Source organism: Catharus ustulatus, chromosome 22, assembly GCF_009819885.2.
Source record: "Catharus ustulatus isolate bCatUst1 chromosome 22, bCatUst1.pri.v2, whole genome shotgun sequence".
In the NCBI taxonomy this organism is placed as follows: Eukaryota; Metazoa; Chordata; class Aves; order Passeriformes; family Turdidae; genus Catharus; species Catharus ustulatus.
In genome coordinates, this window is record NC_046242.1 from 10673266 (window position 1) to 10688438 (window position 15173).

The following is a 15173-nucleotide window of genomic DNA, read 5'->3' on the forward strand; positions in this document are numbered from 1 at the left end:
TCTGTGTCGCCTTGGGGAGGGCCATGAAAGGTGTTGCTGCTGCCTCTCATTGAGTCATTAGGTGAGGCACAAATGGGAGCTTGGATCTGAGAGCTTCCAGGAGCCCACTGTTCCTCGAAGGTGCTTCAGTCAAGCTGGGCTGGTTGGCAGTAGGTTCCAGGAGATTCCCACCACAGATCCCTGGTGAGGTGTCTGGCTTTCTCCATGTCAAATGATGCAACTCAGAGATCAGAAGTTCCTTGTGGAGCACTGCTCTCCTGGGTGGTACTGCCAAGAAAGTCCCTTTTCCATTAGCATGCTCTATAGTCTCAGGATGTCCCTGAGCTCTCTGGCATCTCTTCTGCTTTCAGGTGGAACCAGGTTTACAACCACTGGGACCTGCCTCTGAAGAACATGAAAATTTTCCTCCCAAAAATCCAGTAACAAATCAGGAGAGCAGCAAACAGATACAGCAGCTGGTGAGCTGTGACCCTGGTCTGGGGGAAGGAGTGTGCTACTTTCTTGTTTTTGTTGGGGGCTTCACATGTGCAATCCAGGTAGAGATTTTGGGGACTGAAGTGTTTTTAGGTGCAGTTGCTCTGCAAAAGCGGGAAGCGTGGGGTATCAGTAGAAAAACCCAGACCATCTGCCTGCAGTGTTGCTGGGCAGCAGCTCCAGGAGCTGGGCTGTCAGGGGAATATGTCACACTCAAATGAGGGGGAAACATGCCAGTAGGTTCAGTGCTGTGTTTGGTTTAGACTTTCTTGAACTAGGGACAGATGTGGATGAGGAATATATCCCTTGTAAATTAATCCAGCAATTAAGACAGTGCACAGGGAGGTTTAGCAGCTCCTGTTGATCTGAGCGCTAGTGAGTAGTGAGATCAAGAGGATGTTTGTGCTCTGTTAGTTGTCACTGGAACTAGAATAGAAGCTAAAATAGCACAGCTGGTGTTTAAAGATGAAAATTTTATGCAGCTCTGTTGTTTTGTCCCCCACACCTTGTCCTCTCTACTGTATAAGTAGGAACAGTCCATGCATGTGGAAGCAGAACTGTTTCCCGACTGAAGGCTTGGGGAAGAGAGGAATAGTTGTTTTATTTTTTTTTTATTTTCCTAACTTTCAGAAAAATCTCCCTTGGTTTCTACATTGTTTAACTTTGTCACAAAGAGCTTTTCATAAGAAAATAAAAAGTAACTAATGTAGCACTGGGTCTGAGAGGCTGGACTTGAATTTGATGTGCATTGTAAGTGTGCGCTTGCTGATCTACTTCTGCTTGTTTCCTGCAGGAAGTTGAACTCAAGAAAAAGCGCAAAAAATGTGAAAACCTTGAGCATGAAGTGAGGAAAAAGCATAAGCGATGCAAAGAACTAGTAAGTATTCTTGTTGCCTACTGTTATAAGCATAATGGGAGAAGAGGAGCTGAGTTGTTGCGTGCCTCTCTTGGGTTCTCTTCAGTGCATCTTAATAGAGAATCAGGAGTGTTTCTGTTTATTTGAACAGTATCACAAATTTGGGGCACCAGCCCTTAAGGCTGAGATTGTTTCTTAGTCTTCTTAGTCTTTCAGCTAGCTGTGGTGTGAATACAGCTACACAAATCACTGGATGAAATTCCATGGCATTTGCTAATTTGGGGAGATACTTAACCATTTTCACAGGCACTCCAGACAGGTATCGAAATGGTAATAACACCATTCCACTGCCATTTTCTTGTGCTTCTTGTTGGCTGAAATCCTCTTTGATTCCATGGACGTTTTGCAGCTCATAGCAGAACATCTAGGTTTCTCCCTTCTGTTTCTGCTTTGCTTGCTCATGAGATCACAGATTGGTTTGGATTGGAAGAGACCTTAAAGGTCATACAGGTCCAACCTCATCGTCTGGGTTCTGTTGGAGCAATGTTGCTCACTGTTGCTTCCCTGCCATTGAGCAGCATCCCACCAGCATCCTGCACTATCAGGAAACAGGAGCAGTGCAGCTGCTCTGCAGGATAATCTAGGGGAGTTAGACAAAGGACCTTAGTGTAATTCCTGCTCTTTCTGGACAGGAGATCCAGCTGCAGGAGGTGCAGAATGAAAATGCACGACTGGCCGAAGAGAACTTGCAGCTGAACGAGAAGGCTGGGTGGGCAGGACAGGTAAAAGCAATGTCTTTGACAGGCTGGCATCATTGGCTTCTACAAAGCTCTGCTGAGAAGAACATGCTGTTCTCAATTTTCCAGCTCAGTAATGGTTGTATGCTGATCTTCTGTTCCCAGCTGCTTTTCTGGACAGAGAATAATGCACAGGAGTTAGAAAGTCATTTGTCAGCCCCATGTGTCAATTTGCCACCATGCATAAGGCTTCCTACATATTTAATAACTGCGTAGTTAACTGTAAATGGAAGTGTTTGCTTGCATTGCTGGTAGTCATCAAGCCATAGTGTGCCCTAGAACCAAAAATTCCTTGTGGCAAGTGGAGGAGGCAAAGATGATTTCGGCAGGCTGCTGAATTTTCTGTCCTTTTCTCTGTGTTTAATCCTACCATGTAGGATAAAAAATGTTTACTGTCCTTGTGCTTGTTTTTTTCTCTCTTCATTATGTAGCCTGTTCCTATCCCAGTCTCTTTCTCCTTGCAAAAGGGGAGGGGAGATGAATCTAGGGAGAGAAACAGTGTGCAAATAAAGTGTTACACATTGAGGCCTGATAGAAATGCTCATTTATTTTTTTTAAGTGAAAACCTGAGGGAGAAGAGGCTCCTGATTTTGGTATCATTGCCAGCAGAAAGCACAGAAATAAACTGCTCTCTGTTGTTTTTTTTACAAGGAACACCTATGGCTGCTTGTGCTTACTGAAAATCTTTTCTCTACAGGTTGAATCTGAGAATGCTGACCTGAAACTGCAGGTTGTTTTAGTGACTAAGGAACGGGATTCAGTAATTCAGACGAATCAAGGACTTCAAACCAAGCTGGAGAATCTAGAGCAGGTGCTGAAGGTCAGTAGAATCCACGTGGCTGGAAGGACTGTCCAAACACCTGCCTTTGAGTGCCTTTGAATGATACTGGTTGTCTGTTTGCCATTTTTGACCATTGTTTTGTTTCTGTGCTTCCACTGGAATTCTGCTTCTGCAGGGTCCTGGAACATGGCTTTCCAAAGTGGACAGAGGTGCTTTGGAAAGGCTGCTTCAGGCATTTGGGTGGGAAATAAGGTGACTATCACAATGTTGCTCTGCCTTGTGATGGGAATTTCTTACTTTGTGCAATGATGACGTGAAATACAGACCCTGTTTTGGCTTTGTGGCATTGGTAGAACACAGGACAGGGTTTCAGTAGTGTGACCCCCTCAGCTGTGTGTGCCTTGTCCTGCAGCACATGAGAAATGTGGCTGAGCGGAGGCAGCAGCTGGAAGTGGAGCACAAGGAAGCACTGCTAGTCCTGCAGGAGAAGCAGGAGGAGGTCCGGCGCTTGCAGCAGGTATGTGGGGTGTGGCAAGAAGGTGTTTTGCTCTCTGAATGGACTCCTGCACCTTGTTTCCTTTGGAGGTGTGCATGGACTAGGTAGATGTGAGTTTATAGGTTAAGAGTATCTGAGTCCAGGTGAACTCTGGTACCTGAGCAAAGTGAAGGCTTTGCTTGTGAATGTCAGTTCTGACCTCTCACTGCTGTATGTCCAGAGCCCAGAGATGTCTCCAGACTGTACAGTGGTTTAAATCATAAAATCATGGAATCATGAAGGTTGGAAAAGCCCTTCAAGATCGAGTCCATCCATTTCCCCAGTACTGCAAAGCCACCACTGACCCGTGTCCCCAAGAGCCACATCTACACAGCTGTTAAACTGCCCCAGAGGTGGTGACTTGACCACTGCACTGAGCAGTCTATGCCAGGGACTTTTCCAGCTCCCTCAGCTGTTCCTCATCAGGCCCATGCTCCAGTCTGCAAGGGACTATCAAGGTAGGATGGCAGTAGAAGTGAACTCAGGTTGGATGCTTTGTGATTTCCTCCCTTCCTTATTTTTCCTTAGGCACAGGCAGAGGCAAGAAGGGAACATGAGGGAGCAGTACAGCTTCTAGAGGTAAGACAGAAAGAAACAGGAGGGATTACTGCAGATTTTGTATCTTTTGTTTGTAGTACCAGTTTGGATGCCTTGGGTTTTGTTGATTTTTGTGCAAAATGTTGCAGTGCCTTGATCAAATGCAACATGTTGCTGCAGTGAAAATAGTATTTGGGTCAAAGTTTTGGGAATTATATGCTGACCTACTCAATCCTTAGAATGGTTACTTCATTCAGATCATGCCTAAAAACTCTTTTTGGGGTGCATTTAGTAATTAAACTCAGATATGCCTGTTCCATTTTTCAGAATCATGTGAAAGGAGAATACTTGTGTCCATGGGATTTAAAATTTCTCTTGTGTATGTATGCTCTATTTGTTTTATTAGGGAAAAATAAGAAAAAATTTTTAGATAAAAATAAGAAAACCTGAGCATAAGGAGTGGTAAAGCTTGAGGTATTTTCCTTGTCCCATTTGCTCTGACATGCAGACAGGGAATGTTCTTTGGCTTGTGACTGACAGTGTATGGGTGCAGGCTGGCAGATGTGCTGTGCACTGCTTTGGGGTTGATTGGCATCAGCTCAGGGTCTGTCAGGGTGACTGTGGAGAAAACGCTGGATTCTTGGAGCTGCAAAGCCACAGCACCAAACCCTGGAACTTGATGTGGCAATTTAGTGACTGCCAGAGAGTTGGGTGTGGTAGTAAGGGGAGGATCTTCTGCTCTCTCGGAGTTTTCTGAGCACTGAAACATCTAAGATGAGCAGGTCTTACTGTACCCCCAAACAGTGAGGTCTCTTGGGGCCATGGTCCTGTCTCCTGTGTTCACAGTCAGGGCTGTCACAAGTGAGCTCCCTGTGCCTACTGCTGTGCAGTTCTGTGGGTCTTGGGAGCCCAGGACTGTTGATGCAGATGGGAAGTGTCCTTGATGAAGGAGATTGCTCCATGAGTGCAAATAACATTAAATTTGGATGGGGCCTGACCAGTGCTGAGCTGTAGAGCCCAAGGGTGCTGGGCTCCTCCTGAACAGGATGGAAATGTTGCAAGGCTGGGTGAGTATTGGGAGATGTGACATTACGTCTTGTGCCGTCTTGTGCCCTTGCCACATCCCTTTGGGGACCTCTGTATTTGGCTGCACAGATGGGATCAGCTGATACAGGTGCTGCTCTACATCAGCTGGTGTTTAGCTGGGTTCTGAACAACCTTTATGGGGAGGAAGGGTTGCTGTGTTTCTGTTTCAAGACCATTGGAGCAGCCTGGTCTAGTGAAAAGTGTCCCTGCCCATGGAACAAGGTAAGCTTTAAGGTCCCTTCCAGTCCAAACTGTTCTGGGATTTGATGTTTCTGTGATGTTTGCCAAACATTTTCTGAACTAACTCAATGAAGGGTTGGAGAAGCTGCTTAGGTTGTAACCAGACATCTTCCTGTGCAAAGGAAGAAAGAGAGAGAAAGTGCTCTTGTTCTGTGTTTGAGGGTAATGTTCTTCTGCAAGGGCCTTATCAGTTAAATATTCTTGCTTTCATGTTACTGGTACAGAGATCACAGAATCATCGAATGATTTGGGTTGGAAGGGACCTTAAAGTTCATCCAGTTCCACCTCCTGCTGTAGGCAGGGACACGTTCCACTAGGCCGGGTTTGTTAGAGGCCAGTTCAACCTGGCCCTGTATTTTATAAAGTAGAGCAAAGAAAGAGAAACTGTCATTAAAAGCCAGTTTAATGCAGAGCACTAATCATTTAAATTACAGTAATTTCACAAGTATAAGGTGCACTGGAGTATAAGGCACACTTCTGGGTTTGGACCAAAATTTTAGTCAAAAGGGTGCACCTTATACACAGGAAATTACTGTACTTAACTCATTCCAGAGCATCAGTGTGTGCCATTACAATGCCTGTGCTATGTGTCTATGTATTGTCTTTTTTACATGTGCTTGAATTGCTTTTTGATGTGATATTAATGAAGAATTACTTTAGTCCATTTTCCTGTTTGAAGAGTTCCGTACCATGATTGTCATAAGCGGAGTCTCTCTCCTTGGAGATGTTCAGAGCTCTCGGCAGCCAATCCTGGTCTGAGCTAAGGGCTTGGATCAGGTGATCCCAGTGCTCCAGGTGATCTCCTTCAGCCTCAGTTCTGTAGTTCTGAGATAAGGCAGTGACAGGGATGTGGAGAGTAAGATTTGAACTGACTTTGGTACTGCATAGATACAAAAGGAGACAGCCTCCTTCCAGGAATCCAGTTTTGTTCGGAAATGAGGGGATCAGAGCTCAACTTTGCATGTTTTCCCTGACCCAGGAGCAGGATGCAGGACTGAGCAGGCTGTCAGCTGCTTAAGATCCTGTCACAACCAGGTTCTGAGCTGTGTTTTGATTCCCAGAACTCTATGATCTTAGACCTGGGGAAAGGTCTGGGCACAAAATGTCCATTCCATTAATTTTTGAATGGGTGCAATGTGCTGGGAAAACAGGGCTTGAAATTTAGCAACCACTCTAAGCATATTGCCCTTTATCTAAAAGCACGCTATGATTTGGAGGCCCTCAAAAAGTGCCTGGTTATCTTATTCATGCAGTGGTGTGTAGGATTTAGCCTTTGTTTGGCAAGCAGATGCTTCTGGGAATGAGGTGAGAATCTCAGTATGGAACAAGGCAGTCACTGTAATTTGGTGAGAAAGCAATTTAATTCAGACTGAGGGTTGGGTTATCTTTGGCAGAGTGTTGTAGTATAACTCCTGATGTGGTTTGATATCTCTTTTTGCTTTTCTTCTTGCTCCCAGAGTACTTTGGATTGCATGCAGGTACTGCTCTAATGCTGTCAAACAGGACATGTTTCCCTCTGTTCTGACTTTGACAGTTGCTTGATATTCTTGTTTTAACTATACTCTGGAAAAGATTGCAAGAGTGTTGCTGCTAAGAAATAAATGTAATTAAAGGAGCTCTCACTATGATGGAGCAACTGCTTTTCCCTTTAAGTGCCTTGCTTTCTTGACCAATTAGAATTAGGAGCTTAGTTTTTTTGGCACTTGCAGATTTTTTAGAATGGTCCAGCTGTGCTCCTTCTCCACATTTAAGTGTCTTTGCAGTCTAAGAGTGAAGTGTTTCCTTCAAAGCCCAAAGGCAGTGGTGACACCACTGCAAATGAGTGTTGTGGAGAAGAAGACGGGTCCTGCTGGCTTTGTAATTGAGTGAAAGATGGGAAGCAGAGGTTGTGGATAATAGTTTTCCCAGAAGAGGTGGTAACTAATGATGTTCCAGCCTGGGAGCTGTGCTGGCTGGCCTTTTCATAGGAGGTTTGGAAAGAAGGCTGGTATAGAAGTACTGGGGTTTGTAGCTTACAGAAAACTTCTTTAAAACCTTCCAATTTGGCAGATATCTCAGGAAGAATGAGGATATAAAATGCAGGTGTCACTGACTGTGCAAAGGCACATGGAGAAGACAGAGCAGGGACTAAACATGCCTGGTGATGGGCTCAGAATTCCCTGCTGGTATAGGAGGTGCCAGGTTAGAGGTAGGGGATTTAAAAAAAAATCTCGGCTCCAAGTTGATCAAAGAAGCAGTAGAGTGGTGGGAACTCTCAAGGAAATGACTTTATTGGCTCACATCCTGTAGAAGCTGCAACCACATTGATGTGGAGTTGTGGATGTTCTTTTAATTCCTTTGACATCAGCCCTGGTTTTATCAAGAGCTTGGACTGCACACCTGTAGAATTCCCTTCTAGAAAAATAGGGATTCTCTGATCTCAAAACTGCGTAGCAGTAGATATGGAGAAAGAGAATAAAGGACATCTGAAAGGAGAGCATGAACTGGAGAAGTTGAACAGACCAGCCAAGAATGAGAGTGGCTTAGAGGATGGGGCTGAGCTGGTGGTGGTTGGGTGTGGAGAATCAGTTCCTGAACTGGTGGTTAAACTGACCCTACTAAGCTCTGCTCCTGCTCTTGCAGCCTCTTCTGGAAGTCCAGTCCCTGTTGTGGGAGACTCCTCTTTCTCCCCGTTTTGAGTTGGGCACTGACATAGAAGTCTTCTCTGTGTCTGGAGCTTGATTCCTGCTGGTCCCTGAACCTTCTGACCACATCCTTGGGCCTCCTCTTCCTAATCCTCCTGCTTCCCAGCACTGCCCTGGAAACCTGCTGCTTCCCAGCTGTCTGTGGTCCCCTGCAAATAGCTGCTAGAAGTACACCTTACGTATGATATGGCAGTAGTACTTAAGGCATGCTTGTATGTTTGGAATAACAGACTGTGAAGACACCTGACTAATTAAGGTATTTTAGATTAAACTGTGAATTATCCAGGCTATTGGCTTGGCTGGCAGTGTGAATGGATTTAAACTGTAGTTTATAAATTTACAGGATGAGCTATACTATTATGATACTATCAAACACAATATCCAGATGCATCTGCTGGCTCATATCTCCAGAGAAGACAGGAAATCCTCCTCTGGTCCTGCAGTCATTCTGTACTTGTCTATTGTAGGCTCCGTTCCAGGGTGGGATCAGGGATGATATTGACTTGAGGAAGCCCTCCTTTGTTCCAGTGCAACTGAATAGTTGTTGAGGGTTTCTTTTCTCTGTTAGATGTAATGTTGTAGGGAAGAAGTCTTTATGTGAAAAATCCAAATTGTAAGTAAATTCAAACACTCATAATGGCAGAGGAGTCCTGTGCACTGAGACTTAGTAAACAAGGAGCTGACTCTGAACAAGTGGATAACACAGACACTTCTGGAAGTTAGTCCTGGCATCTGAATTCAATTCAGAGACAGTTCTTGCCAAACTTGAGAGACTTCACCAGGCTTTCCTTAGAGCATGAGAGTACCTTGGACGTGTGGAGGTAACAGATAACAAATTGAAATGCCTAAAACAGGTATGTCACAGTCAAATAAAAATACATGAACCCCCCCAAATCCTTAGGGAGTAGCTACAAAGGTTTTGTGTTACTCTGAGACCACAGAGAGAGCTTTCTCCAGGTCAGAAATGTTATTTTTAGAGCTGCTTAAAACTCAGACTTTCTGTCTCACATATTATTTCAAGGCGCTGTTTATTTTTTCAGTTGTATGGAGAAAATCTTCAAATAAGTTTTGTAGAATGGAAAATTTTGAAGAGTGCTGTGCAGTCATCTGTTTTGGTGCATCTTACCTACAAGAAACAGTGAGAGGAGGGAAAGGAACAGGTGCAATCACCTGGGAATTGATCTGATACCTGGGGGAATGTGGGGATGTGTAAAGACAGTCAGGAATCAGCAATGTTGTGTCAGAGGAACTTCTAGAGATGGTAAAAAGAGAATATGGGAATACAAATGGGTCCTCTAGCAGGAATGTGTCCTTCCCTCTCCATGGTGTTTCCCAGGCTCCTTGGCATCTCATCTTTCTGAGGTGTAGCTTTCTTGTCCTCAGCATGCATTTGCCTGGAGTAAATCATCCCTGTAGGACCATGGGGAAAGTCTGTGGGCTTCCACACATCAAGGGGAGTTCTGCAACATGGATCTGTGTGCCCTCGGCTCTTCCTAGTGCCTGAGGGAGCCAAGGTCCAGAGGGACAGTTGGCAGTCCTGTGTGGAATGGTGGGGAGGTCAGGTTAAATCTTGGGAGCTTTCTGGAGCTCTGGAGTGATTGACAAAATTGGAAGATCAGTTCCTTTTGGAGACATGATTTTAATGCTCAAAAAACCATGCAAAGCCTTTGAATCTTTTTAGGCTTATTTATCTGTGACTTATCTTGTCTGGTCTTGTGCAGGGCTGAGAGAGGATATTGAAGTTCAAACCCAGAATTTTAGGTATAAGTCTTAATGGAGTTTGTAGCCAGCTTCCTCAAAGATGATGAGCTTCAGCTTTTCTAAGATAAGTAGAGGTGTGAGGCTGCCAGTTTCCAATGACTGTTCCTAGGCAGGGTATTTAAAAGCATCTTTTAGCTCCTTGGAGTCTGGGAAAAGATGCAGCAAACGCAAATCCTGTTTGGAACCTCAGTGTTTTGACAGGGGTTTATTCCTCACCTTGTTCTCTCCTGGCAGGCCCGGGTGAAGGATCTGGAAGACCAGTGTCGCAGTCAAACAGAGCAGTTCAGCCTCCTGTCTCAAGAACTCCAACAATTCCGGCTTCAAACAGGAAAAATCGACCTTCTCACCTCCACTCTGGTGACTTCAGAGCTGCCCCTTGCTCTGTGCAGCTCCGCCCCACAGCCCCACTGGGAGAAGGGTAATTGCTGGACATGCCTGAGAGGGCTTTGACAAATGAGTTGATATTTATGTTTATATTAAGGGGATAATGCACATGTTTAGTGAAAGTTTGACATGTCTGTGTCCATTGTAAATAGGGTTCGTTTTTGTTCATTTTGTAAAGGGAACTTGGCATTTCTGTGGCCAGGGAGAGCTCAGGTGTCCGGTCTGTTGAACAAGGCACGTTTGTAGAGACTTGGGCTTCTCCCTGGGATGCTGGTTGCTGATTCTGTATCCTGTCTGTGGCTGTAACTAATGGACAGCTGATTTTATTGCAGAGTCAACTGTTCCTGGGTTGCTCCCCCATCAGAGCACAAAGAAGGTTCAGGTTCACAATGAAGAGAATGACAAGCTGGAGCTGTCACAGCAGGGACCAGACACCACCATGGGCTCCCCAACTGCTCCCACCAGTGCTCAGAAACAATCCAAGAAAGGGGAGTCTCAGTCCAGCTCTTCAAAATCTGAATCCATGCAGAACAGCCCAAAATCCTGCCCAACTCCAGAGGTCAGTATGGAAGTCCCCTGTTCTGCCTGTGCTTTCCAGACAGAAGGGAGTAAATGCATTGCTGAGGGCACCAGTAAAGTTGCATTCATTCCCCAGTAAGGTCACATGCATTCACCAGTAAGGTTGCATTCATTCCCTTCTGGCTACCTGAAGAAAATGGGATAAACAAGAGAAAAACTGTAGGAAAATACTGAAATTACCTTGGATGCCATGTCTGTAATGCTCATTTGAATATATTGCTGTGCTCCATGAAGGAAACAGCTGGTTAAACACTGCCAGGGAGCTTGGAGGAGTGGGATGGGATGTATGAGATAGCTCTTGCTAAGCTTCCTTGTGGCATCTCAACTGCCACTTAAACACATAAAGGCTACAAACTGGAATTTTTAGCATGGGGAGAAACTGTCCAGACTATTTTGGCCTTGAGCTGTGAGTGTGGAACTCAAACTTCTTGTCTGGTGTTTTTAATTACTAAGATATTACTTGGTGATAGAAACCATGAGAAGATGCCAAGTTTTTCCTAAGAAGGATGGAGCTAATAGGCTTTACATGTTTGTGTCACCAAGATCTCCTCAGTGGTTGTTGCTTCTTCTCCCAAGGAGTCCTTTTGTGGGTGTTGTGGGGTTCACTTGAGCAGGGGTTGATGTTCTCTCCTATGCATCACTTGAGGGGACAATTTAGGGCAGAGCAGTGCTGTGAGCAGAGCCAGGTGTGGTGGCCTGAGGGGCATCTTTTGCTCTTTTGGGGTTTCCTGAGCACTAAAGCCACTGAAATGCTGAGGTGCCCAGTGCCAGGAGCATCAGTGCCAGGCAGAGCCTCCCACTGTGTAAGAGCTCAGGGAAGTGCCATGTTCAGAGCCAAAGTGAAGGTCACATCTGGGGAGGACCACGTGTGGAACTGTTAGCAATTCTATAGCAGGGAAAATGCATTTTAGTTCAAGAGAAAGCTTGGAAGCCACCATGCCTCCCTGGAGAGATAGATGCCTGCAGAGATCAGTGTGGGGCCCTTGGAAAAGAGCTAATGCCTGGAGTGCTTGGCTTTCACAGCACTTAATTTTGGGAACATTCCAGGCTAAGCCCCTTCATTTGGGTGTTACAGGTGTTTGTTCTCCAAGGACACAGGGCAGGATTGCATTACAAGGAGTACAGTACCTTGAAAAGATGCTCTGAACTCTTCCTGAAATTGGCTCTGGCTCTTCATGTATTGAAAAAACATACAGTAAATTCACGAATACAAGCCGCACTGAGTATAAGCCGCATCTCTAGGTGTTGGCAAATATTCCGTTTTTTGTCCATAAATAAGCCGCACCTGAATATAAGCCGCTCTGTCGTTCGCAGCAAGGACCCGCGTGCAACAAAGTTGCCAAATAGTAACAGAACGGCGGCAGGGCGGGGTCTACTGGCTCGGCTCGGGCTGTGCAGGCTCAGCCCGCTAGGGGCTGCCGACGGGGCCAGGTAGCCCAGCCTGGCGCTGCCGCTTGGCGGGGCCACTGGGGGCCAGCCGCCGCTGCCACTGGGCTCGGTCACCACGGCCCAGCGCTGCCCTGTGGTGGCAGGCAGGGACAGAGCACCCCCCGCTCCCGCGGTGGCGGGCGGGGACGGAGCCCCCGCCGCCTCCCAGAGCCGCGGCAGTGGTGGCCTGGGGCCCCCGCCGCCTCCCAGAGCCGCGGCAGTGGCGGCCCAGGTCCCCCCCTCCTCCCCGGGCCGCGGCCATGGCGGCACGGGGCCCCTGCCTCCTCCCCGAGCCGCGACCATGGCGGCGTGGGGCCCCCCCGTCTCTCCCCCAGGCTGCGGCAGAGGAGGAAAGGAGGGAGCTCTCCTGCCTCTCTCCCCGCCCCCCGTGCTGCTTGCAGGCAGCCAGGCTCCACCCGCAGTGCAACAGAGTAGCAATTTGTAACAATCGCAGAATGCCGGCTTTGCAGCAGCTCTGCTGGGCACTCTGGCTGGCACTTCTGAGGTTGTAAATGTCAGAAAATTATTCACATATTAGCCTCTCCTGAGTATTGGCCGCATTTCCGGTTTAGGAGCAAAATCTTAGTCAAATTGGTGCGGCTTGTATTCATGAAATTACTGTACTTTGTGTTCTGGTGCCTGCAGTGGATCTTCATCAAAAATACGTTTTCCTTGAGGTATGCTTTAAAAAGGCAGCTTGATTTGGTTCACTGGCACAAGTTCAGACAAACCCCAGGGGGTACATTGCCTCAAGAAGAAGGGTTGCATTATACAGCCCATTGCCACTGGATATAAAATCCCAGAATTTCACCAGGATCAAAACAGCTGAGAGAAATTTCTCAAAATTGCTTTGCCAGTAGGCACCAAATGCCTTGAGGGTGCAACCTTCAGCTTAGGAAGTGCAGAAGGAGTTGCTGACTAGAAAGGGAGAGATTGTTACAGGAATGGGGACTTCCTGCCCTGGTTCTTGCATTTCATTCAGTATGTGCTGTTAGCAGAGCCAGCTAGAACCAAAAGTTCCAATCAAAGCTCTGGCTAAAGTACACAGACATCCTACAGAAAATGTACAGGTGCTGGAGAGGACAGAAGCAATTAAAGACCCCAACATCCAACAGAGTTCCTTTGTTCAGGTTGACATCTGTGTTGCACGCTGGCACAGCTACTATGTAGAGGTAGCAAGAAATCAACATACTGAATTATGGATATGTGGGGTGGAAGAGCTCTCCAGAGCCTCTAGTCCAATCTCCTGCTCCTATGGGACTGTCATCAGCTCTAAATCAGTGTAGCCATGGCTTTGCTGATTTCAGGCTACAGCTTCTTCAGAATGGAGATCCCCTAGTGTTGGAAAATCCCAGCTCTACAGTGATGAGGCAACTGAGAGCAGTTTTAAAAGATTTTATTCCATTATCAGTCTCATTGAAGGGTGAAACATAAGAGATGTGAAGCTCTACACCATTCTATGAGAAGCCAAGTTATTTCCTGGTTGCAATACCTTATAAGTGTTTTTCAGCCTATTAGCTTTTGCCAGACAATGGTGCTAATACTTCTAGTACCAATCACCTATTATTTTACCCCACGTGGTCTTGCCACAATACATCTTTCACACTTCTAATTCTCCAAAATATCTGGTCTTTTTGGAAGGCCATAATTTGAAACTTGTTTCTAGTTCAATCTCTCCCTCTCAACAATGTCTTCTCTATTCCCTGGCCTTTCTAAGTCAGCACACCTTATCTCAGAGTTTGTATACAGATGTACAAGACTGTGTGAGCTTTCAGGCCGGTTTTGAGAATCCTTTACAAATCCATTCCTCACATCCCAGCTCTTGGGAACTGTTCCCAAGGCTGTATCACCCACCTGGGCAAGGAGTTTTTGCTGATATCTGACTGGAAGCCCTGAAGCTCCAATTTGGGGCTGTTGTCTCTTATTACTGCCTCTTCACTAGATAGTCATTCTTAGAGATGGTCCTTAGTCCAGGAGCCAGACTGACACCAGCCATGAGTTTAGAGGATGTGTTCACTATGTACAAACACTCTGAGTGTTCCTTTACTTAGATCCTTATCTTTAACATTTTTAGGTGGACACTGCAAGTGAAATGGAAGAACTGGATGTTGACAGCATCTCCCTCATACCAGAGCCAGGCAACCAAGGCCCTGCAAAGCTCCAGGTGTTCTTGGCTCGATACAGGTACTGAGTGGTCATTGCTTGTGTTCTGTGAAGTTACACAGGTTATCCACAGTTCCCTACTTCACAATCTTCTCTTGGATTCACCACCATTAGGAGTGGATAATAGTAGAATAGACTTTTTGTTATATTTCTCCATGGAATTTTCATGCTGGGAGAGCAGGGGGTGCCTAACTTGAAGAAGACAAGGCTCTGGGGAGGCCATAGTGCTCCTTCCAGTGCCTGAAGGGCTCCAGGAGAGCTGGAGAGAGACTTGGGACAAAGACCTGGAGTGACAGGACAAGGGAATGACTTCCCACTGCCACAGGGCAGGGCTAGATGGGATACTGGGAAGAAATCCTTCCCTGTGAGGGTAGGGAGGCCCTGGCACAGGGTGCCCAGAGAAGCTGTGGCTGGCCCTGGATCCCTAGCAGTGCCCAAGGCCAGGCTGGATGGAGCTTGGAGCAACCTGGAGTGGTGGAAGGTGTCCCTGCCCATGGTGGGGAGTGGAATGAGATGAGCTTTATGGTCCCTTCCAACTCAAACCATTCCATGATGGAATGATTTGAGACCGGGTGCTTCCTGCGCAATCCAGGCTTAGTTCAGTAAAAGCACATTAAGCTCAGTAGCTGTTTAGTGAACAGCACTGTGTGAAACTTTGAACACTGTTCTCTGTTGAAAATTAGTTCAACCTGACATATTCATTGAATTGCCTATTTTTTTCAGAATAGTACAAGAAGTTTTCTTCAAGAAATCTTATTCCAACAATTAAGAAAATTTCAGCTTAGAATTCCTGAAATTTTTGGCCAAAATGCTTCTGGTAATTTTTAACGGACAAAAAAAAAATAAGGCCAGATTTTTTGGATAATTG

General features: G+C 46.1%; 1 protein-coding gene across 9 annotated transcripts in view; it reads left to right on the forward strand.

Annotated features, from left to right (window-relative positions):
- TSPOAP1 (TSPO associated protein 1) overlaps positions 1-15173 on the forward strand; it is a 53994-nt gene that overhangs the window by 3237 nt on the left and 35584 nt on the right. For 6 of the 9 annotated variants that reach the window (XM_033077971.2, XM_033077972.2, XM_033077973.2 and 3 more), the window contains exons 1-7: positions 2860-2947; positions 3321-3425; positions 3972-4022; positions 6764-6784; positions 9986-10169; positions 10468-10694; positions 14217-14326. In XM_033077971.2, the coding sequence (XP_032933862.1) occupies positions 3324-3425; positions 3972-4022; positions 6764-6784; positions 9986-10169; positions 10468-10694; positions 14217-14326 (695 nt within the window). In that variant the 5' untranslated portion in view covers positions 2860-2947; positions 3321-3323. Of the gene's footprint in view, positions 1-350; positions 459-1267; positions 1352-2022; positions 2113-2824; positions 2948-3320; positions 3426-3971; positions 4023-6763; positions 6785-9985; positions 10170-10467; positions 10695-14216; positions 14327-15173 lie in introns of those variants that run through there. The other 3 variants (XM_033077975.2, XM_033077976.2, XM_042779898.1) reach the window with 1 other exon arrangement.